This window comes from Rhinatrema bivittatum, chromosome 5 (genome assembly GCF_901001135.1).
Source record: "Rhinatrema bivittatum chromosome 5, aRhiBiv1.1, whole genome shotgun sequence".
NCBI lineage: Eukaryota > Metazoa > Chordata > Amphibia > Gymnophiona > Rhinatrematidae > Rhinatrema > Rhinatrema bivittatum.
This window is the reverse complement of record NC_042619.1, coordinates 92,553,429-92,561,902: the sequence shown is the minus strand read 5'-3', so window position 1 is coordinate 92,561,902 and position 8,474 is coordinate 92,553,429. Positions and strand designations below refer to the sequence as shown.

At 41.8% G+C, this 8,474-nt stretch overlaps 1 protein-coding gene across 1 annotated transcript; it reads right to left on the bottom strand.

Moving 5' to 3' along the window:
• Window positions 1-1,393: 1,393 nt before the first annotated feature.
• Window positions 1,394-5,489, bottom strand: RASL11A (RAS like family 11 member A). Its single transcript, XM_029602586.1, has 4 exons — window positions 5,050-5,489; window positions 4,449-4,505; window positions 4,263-4,342; window positions 1,394-2,837 (listed from the first exon to the last, which is right to left on the bottom strand). The coding sequence occupies exons 1-4, from the start codon at window positions 5,165-5,167 to the stop codon at window positions 2,370-2,372; spliced, it is 723 nt and encodes a 240-aa protein (XP_029458446.1). The 5' UTR covers window positions 5,168-5,489; the 3' UTR covers window positions 1,394-2,369.
• Between the last annotated feature and the right edge of the window lie 2,985 nt (window positions 5,490-8,474).

The window sequence follows — 8,474 nt, the reverse complement described above, 5'->3', positions numbered from 1 at the left end:
TTTTTAGCATTCTTTGGGGCCAATGTAATAAGGTGCGCTGAAGCTGCCGCAGGTTTGTGCGTGGCTATATGCACATTTTCCCATGCAAAGCCCTATATGGGTATGTAATAAGGGTTATGTACGTGTGGGAAAAAACATGTACAAACGCGCTGACCTGTTTTGTTTTTTTTTCTGCGCGATTGCATGCTAATGGCATGCAAAGGAAGCATTTACCTATTCACGGGCAATGCAAGGAGCCGTGCTAGAAGATAGAAATGCTAGTGCGGGTTAATGCAGGTTTTTTAGTGCCACGGTCAAGGCACGAGTTAAGTGACAGCGCCAACTCGAGGGCCATTTTATTCCATTGCTTGCCTTGCTGTAGTGTGCTTGTATGTCTGTGCAACTTTGATGTTATTTCTATGGAGATTTCTGATTGAGAAAAGCTGTTCCTGATGCTGTGGTATATCCTGTGGCTTCACCAAAGGATGACGGCAGCGGAAGTGGTGGTAGGTGACAGAGGTCATGGTTTGCGGTGTGAATTATCACCCATTAATATATTTGCCATGTTTTCTGCAGCCCAGAGTTATTAGTAAATATTTGCATTCCTATTCCAGGGTCATAATTTTGCTAAAAAGGGAGACCCAGGCCCTCGCCACATTTGCTTTTATGCACGCGTTTGTGCGTGGATTATCGGTGCGTATTTAGTCACTTATTACATAGCGCCTTACTGTGCATCTGTATGCATGTTTCTTCATGAATGCGCAGATTTGTGTGTACAAATCATTTGCATATTTTTTATTTTTTTTTTACATTCTGTGGAGGCACCAGCTTCAGCCACGCGCGGTGATCAAAACCTGTGCTCCACAACACAACTTCCGCCTGTTTCACTTCAGGTCTTATTACATCGGCCTCTTTGAATGGATGACCAGACCAAGGTGTTAGATCAGGCTTATATCTCTACCCACATAAAAGCTTTCACACTCAGCATCTGAAATGCATGATAGATCTTTGTCCTGCACAGGTAGCCTACCTAGCAATAATCTTAAAAAAAAACCAAAACACTTATTACCATTTGCACGTCAATTGGTGAAAACTCAAAGGCACCTGCTAGCCAGTCATGGAGTCTCCTATGCACTGAAAAGCAGAATTCTGAACTCTGTGCTGTGGCTAATATATATTTTACATTAAATTTGGGTCTCAGTAGCCAAAGCCTAGATTTTGGCTCTTGTACACAGTTTTCTAAGAATGCACTGAGAACCTGGCATAGCTTTGGTTAGACTATTGTACTTATCTAACTGACGTCCCTTCTTCCATAGTGTCTCCTCCCTTCGAAGCCTTCCACCACAAAACAGCAATTTCTTTCATCCAACATTCAGTTAAAAAAGAAAAATGGTTCTTGTGTTCAAAGAATACCGAATGTGCAATTATGGCAAGTTTTATCACACTTATATTACAAAATATACAAACTATGCTATAAATAACACTTTTCTTTAAAAAGGTAGTATGGCTGTGCTGCAGTACACAAAGAAATAGTATATACATCTACACATATCAATTCAAGGGCCTTGTTTACTAAGCTTTTTACCCCTAGCTACAGAATAGAAGAAACAATTTCATACATGACCCCCGCCCCCCCGCCCCAAGTTAGCAGCCAGGTGTACCTTATGCAAAAGAACAGACTATGGCAGCTTTCTTCTATAGGAAGAATTAGAGGTTTTATTTAGAGCCACAATAGTTACGGGAATGTTTCATTACAGGTGTGTGTAATAACTTTGGTACAGGAATGCCATTTGAAGCACTTTGATATTTAAGTGCACAGTTTGTCAATGGAAAGCTGTCACATACCGTGGATCCCATTTAGTGCCGTTACAGAACATTTAAGTAACAGTCATGAAATTAAGTACCACTCCAGCTCAGTAAATATCCCACACAGATTCTTTCAAGTATTTCATCTTGTATGTGATCCAAGATGTTGTCTATTTTCAAATGGACAATCTCCCTTCCACTGGTACACAGTCACCCCTAAGTTGGCATTTTAATGGGTAATGTTTCCCAAAAGTGCATCTCCCCCACCTGTTTAAAACATCTTCAGCCTTTACTGCTGAAAGCCATATTCTTTTCTTCATGTAACATTAGTACATAATCATGGTGCAAGATATTATAGAAGTTTGGAGTATTTTTACTTTTAATTCACTTAATGTGTTAATTAGCTAATTAACGGGCACTGATTTTTTTTTTTTACTCTCTAATCCCAGCTCTTGTGTATGAACACTGCAGCACCTAGTTCAGATAACGTTTAAGTAAAACTGCAAAAATAATTATATCATTAAAAAAATAAACTCTGTGAATTCCCTATAAACAAAATAAAAATGTCTTATTTTCATTCCATCTCATCCAAGTGAAGAGGATTTGGCCTTGGAAGACAAAGCCTGCTTGAAACGTCTCTTCAAATCCTGCATGTTAGGAGACTTGGGGCGAGGGATGATGGATGCTCTTCGCCTTTCGCAGTTACAGGGCAGAGGCAGTTTGCTAACTTCTTTGCACAGATGCTGAAACACATCACTGACATCCTGGCAGCTCTCGCTGGTGGAAATCTCCACAAACACGCTTCCAAGTTCATTGGCCAACTGTATCCCTTCGTCAGCTTGGACCTGCCTTGCATGGAGAAGGTCTCCTTTGTTGCCTACAATAACGACAGGGACCTTGGAGTCTGGGTGGACCTTCCGGATGTACTGATAGAGAGGTCGAATGGACTGATAGCTGGTGTAGTCCGTGATAGAATACACTAGAAGAAAACCCTCAGCCCACTGCACGCATTTGGAGATTGAGTCCGTTACATGGAAGAAATCCTCTTGCACCTGTAAGGAAATCATTAAACATAGAAGATTTATTTATGATAGTATATTTAAAAGAAAAAAATGGTAACCTGTGTACTGTATATTATTTTAAAATTAAATGTGGCAAGTAGCAATAATCACCCTTCCATCAATTGTTAAATGATTATTTTTAAGGGTCTCTGAGCTTCTTGGTATCCTTGCAAATATCTGTATTAGCAAAAGTTTTACAGAATTACTATAATAACCGGACCCAGTGAACCTGTGTTCACATGGTCCATGAACCAATCAGATATATACATATGTGTTTGTATTTGTAATGTTATATGACTTTGCCACAGGGTTGCAGGAGAACTACAAAGATGTTCTTAAATAAATGATGCTGCCATTGGTGCACAGTAAAGCCCGAATTTTAGAAGGCCTTCGCTCGTAAAATGCGGGGGGTTATGGGCGTGGCCGGGCCCTGCGCACCACACGCATTTTTGAAAGGGCCTGGCCACACACGTAGCCTCCAATATGCACAGAAGTGCCAGGCCAGCTAAAAGGCGCAGGCCGTCACAGTGCCATTAGACACTGTCCCGGGGAAGCGCGTGCCAGCGCGTGGAGCTCACTTCTGCTCCAGAGGAGCAGTAAGTACAAAAACAAAAAAATTAGGGACAGGTAGGGTAGATTTAGGGGTTGGGAAGAGAAAGGAAGGATAGGATTAGGGAAGTTCCCTCCCAGTCCACTCCTTAATTGGAGTGGACTGGGAGGGAACTGGAAAAAAGGCTGATCGTGTTGTCATGGGTAACTGAAAAATCCGCCCCCCCCCCCCCCCCCCCCCCCCAGCACTTGAATGGACACCCGTCCAGATATATTTTATAATATGTGCGCTGGGAACCGTGTGCACATGGACACGCGCACCTTTTAAAATCGACCCTCAAAATGTTTAGTTGAAACAGTAAATCAGTATTACTACCACATGCAATAATTCTTGAACTGTTTCTGAATAGCAGAAACTTTGTCCTTGCTTGGTATTAAAAAGCACAGCCCCGGGTAGCTTCCCTGCTTCTAAATCCAGAAACACCTCCCAGCCTCAGCTGGGGCAAGGAGCAGAAGATGGACTTAGAAAATGAACTCAGGTCTCCCACATGGGAGAGGGCAACACTTCCACTGGACAGCCCAAATGCCAAATGTTTATGTAAAATAAATTTTTTTTTTTTACAAAAATGACAAACATAATCACCTCACGTATTGATTTGTTGTTGTTTTGTCCAATTTATTTTTACTAAAGAAATATGATTAAGACAAGTTTCTACTGTACCAGCAACTCAAAGCATCAAGTTTAGTGATATATTTAAAGTCACCTTTTATGGATAACTCCAGCTTCTACCTAACTTGCTCATGTTTATATAAAGTACACAGTTACAGTGCATTGCAATATCAAGGCTAATAGTAACTTTGCTGTACCTGAATGTATCCTGGTGTGTCTTGTATTTGCAAGAAAAGTTGTTCTCCCTCTACATTAACAAGTCTAGAATACAGGTTTCCTGAGGAAAAATAAAAAATAAAAACCAGATTGTTAGACTTATGTATGTGACTCCTTGGGAGTCGAGTTTTCTCATCAAAATTGTAAATAAAATTCATAAACCTCACCTGCATTGGGCTCGTAATCCCCAATAAACCTCCTTGTTAGATATCGTACAGTCATAGCTGGAAAAGAATTAATTATTGGTTATTTTTGTTAATCCTACCGTACATTCTCATAAACAATGTTCAACTTCCCACCTGACACTCCTTGTGTCCTTAGGCAAGTCTCTTTATCTCGTATTGTATCTGAATTTAAATAATGCTGTAAGAGGTTTTGAGCATCATTTGGAAGGGAAAGCTAAAAGTCCAAAATTATTAAAGTTGAGGAATATAAGGTTTTGTAATATTTACATGCAATATTAATAGCTGTATTTAACCTGTTTTGAACTGTATTGTTTTTACATATGATGAACTGAATGAAATAAATTTCAATTGCTGTAAATTGTTTTGGCCAAATAGAAATAGTTCTAGTAGGGTGCTCTTACACTTTTGAAAAATGATTTTGAAAGTGATTTCTGCATAATTAACATTTTAAGAAAATAAGTTTTGATCCCTTGTAGAAGAGCCAATACTTGGAATTTCGGAGCATGCAGAGTGATCCAGTTACTGATCAAGCCAATGAGATACTCAAGCAAAGGAGGAACAGGCTTCCAATCCAGACACTTACCAGTTTTCCCAACATTGCTTGACCCCAGAATGGCCAGTTTGATTTCTTTGCTAATAACATGATCTGAGGACTCCGGGATCGGTGTTAAGAAGTTATTGGACATGTTCGGCAGACGCATAGGAACAGAGAAACCCGAACTGGAACCGCACTTTTAAATGAAAAGCATTCAAAATAAACCACCCCAAACCCTTATTGTTTCGGGACAGGGAAGCAGATTGTGTGTCGTGAGGATTCTCCAGTATCTTCCCTGCAGCCAGGCGGAAATAGACGGGCTACCCTCTGGAAGCTACTCCTCTTTCTCCTGCCCCTGTAAGATGCCAGTGTTAAATATCCGCACCGACGAATGCTCGGTTTGCATACACTGTACGGACAGTGGACTGTTGCCGAGCTTTTAAAGAGTGCTCGAGCTCGGGATTTTACCGACTAGTGCCGCCCCTTGACTAAAAAAGGCAATAAGGGGGCTGCACCGTGGAAAGGCAGCACAGGAGCGACATGCGCCAGCCCCTCCCCCGCCTGTGACGCTAAGTGCGCCGCGCGCGTCAGTCCGCCGGATGGAGGGGAGAAGCGGGCGGAGTCACACATGAGCGACGCTGCGGTATAAGGCAAAAACCGTTTATCTAGAGCAGCTAGAGACGTGAGCGAGCCGTTATGTCTCATGCAAGGCTGACGAAATGCACTTTCCCGCGTACGTCGCGCGCGCGCTCCCGACTGTGACCCTGGGATGGATGAATTGCCGAAGGGATGTACAGGAATCTTTCTTGCTGCCTGATTTTAGGGCGAATTATTGGGAGCGCTTGGACCAGCGTGTTCGAATCACTTCTTCATTTACAGAAAATGGGGGGGACACCTTTAGCAATCAAAAGCTTTCCGTTTAACATTTGACTTCACACAGGCTTAATTGCTGACAGATTAACACTTGTATAAAGTATCTGCATACCTGGGAACCTTTGATTTCCTATGAGCCTGAGATTGTCACACGGGAGGGGAGGCAGTAGCAGCATGCACACAAACACTCAGACTAGCACACTCACATATTCACTCACACACATACATGCTCATTCTCACATACTCACTTCTCTTTCTTGTCCACACATTTCTCACATACACACACACTTCTGCCTCTCTATCATACACAGAGAATGGATGCACAAACTTTCTCCTCCATCCCTCCTAACCACATCTCCTTTTCTCACACAGAAAGGAGCACGCTACCTCTCTCTCACACATACAGACAAGCATCTTCCTTCTCTCTCAGACACACACACACAAGCACCCTCCCTCTTTCCCATACATACATAAGTACCCTCCCTCTCTCTCACACACAGAAGCACCCTTCTGATCTCACATAATACACACACACAGAGAGAATCACTCTCCAGATCGCACATAGATACACATACACAGAGAAAAACACCCTCCCTCACTCACATACACATACAGAAGAACCCTACAAATCTCACATACATACACACACACACACACAGAAGCACCCTCCCAAACACATACACATAGAAGCACCCTCCTGATTTCACAAACACAAAGGCCCCCACAGCTGAGCAGCTCAAGTCTTCAGCCCTGCCGGCCTGGTGTCCACAGGTGGCCAACAGCTCCTGTTTTCGGCCCCACCAGCCTGGTCCCTGCTCATCTCTCTGCTGTGGCACAACCCTGTGCTTCTCCTTGTCCTCCTGCAGCATGGCTGCTGATGGTCCTCCTCCTTCGGGGCCGCACTGCTTTAGCCATTTTTTCTTCCGGGCCTTCTGCAGCAGGGCACCCAGACTTTTGGGGTGTTGGCCCGGAGACCTGGCAATTAGTTCAGAATTCCGGGGTCTCCAGGCCAAATCCGAAGAGTTCCCAGGTATGAGTATCTGCCTTAACCACAGAGGGACCATGAGAAACAGGAGAGACAGGCCAGGGAGACAGCAAAGAGACAGATGCAGAGTGTTACCAGAAATTAGAAGGTTTTGTAGCCACTGCCATGAACACCCACATAGGGGTAAGGAATGGGGATGGGGCAGAGGACAATGCTCACGTATATGAACCTTGGCATTTTCCCTCTCCCCACCAAAAAAAAAATCAGTTCTGGCTATATCTCTGTGGCCAGTTTCTGAAAGCCTTTAGAGCATACCATATCACCCTTAGCTGTAGGAATTTTATCAGATGACACTTTTTCTGAGCAGACCAGTGGTTGTGTAGCCCCTCTACATGAGCTCCCCTGGCCAGGTTAGATACATTTGCATCTGTGGTTAGGACAACTTGAATTAGAGGAATTTGGAAGGAGATCCTTTTTGCCAGATTTGATTGAATTAGTCACCATAATATGTCCTTGAGTTGCTGGATGACTGAGATGCTGTATGAAAGATCCCTGACAGTGCACCACTTTGCACTTGTCCAAATTAAATTTCATCTGCCATTTAGATGCCCAGTTCCCTAGTCTCTTAAGGTCCCCCTGCAATTCCTCAGAGACTACTCATGTTTTAGCTATGAATAATTTATGTCACTACAAATTTGATCACTTTATTCATTGCTCCCTTTTCCAAATCATTAAGGAATATGTTAAACAACATTGGTCTTAAGAACTTAAGAACTTACCATACTGGGTCATATTGAGGGTCCATCAAGCCCAGTATCCTGTTTCCAACAGTGGCCAATCTAGGTCACCAGTACCTGGCAAGACCCAAAAGAGTAAATAGATCCCATGCTGCTATTAAACAGTTATAGGTATTGGCTAGTTCTTTATTTTTATTTTTTATTATTATTATTATTATTTATGCATATTACTAATAGATTTCAAGAAAACACTTGAATTACAAACTAGTAGAGACATAAGAAAATATGTAATCCAATAGAAAAAAAAAGTATAATCTCATACTATATTTCAAGTCCTCAATTTGAGAATTCCAATATCACAACTTCAGGAAATTTTTAAATAAAACAAAATATTAAAAAAAAAAAAAAAAGAACTAGCATAAGAGGCCAATTAATGAATGAACGTCCTTAATAGACATTTGCATCCTAACTAGGCATTAGGAGAAGAAGAAATAGAGGAAAATGTGTTACTTAGAAAGGCAGACAATTGTGATGGTGAAAAGAAAGTATAGGTGGCATTCTGATTTTTAATAATACATTTACAGGGAAACTTTAAAATAAAAAATGCTCCTATCTCCAGAACTTTAGGTCTGAGTAATAAAAACTGCCTCCTTTTTTTCTGAGTTTGCTTTGTAAGATCTGGAAATGCTTGTTCTGGAATCTTCAAGATATCTGTTAAATATTTTTCCACATTTCTTTGGGGGCCACAGAAGAATCTTTAGGGAAATTAATAAAACGTAAATTCTTCCTCCGCACCTGATTTTCCAGGTTTTCCATTTTAGACGAGAACCACTGGGTTTCATTGAGCATATTTTGTTGTAACTCAGTTACAGTGACAA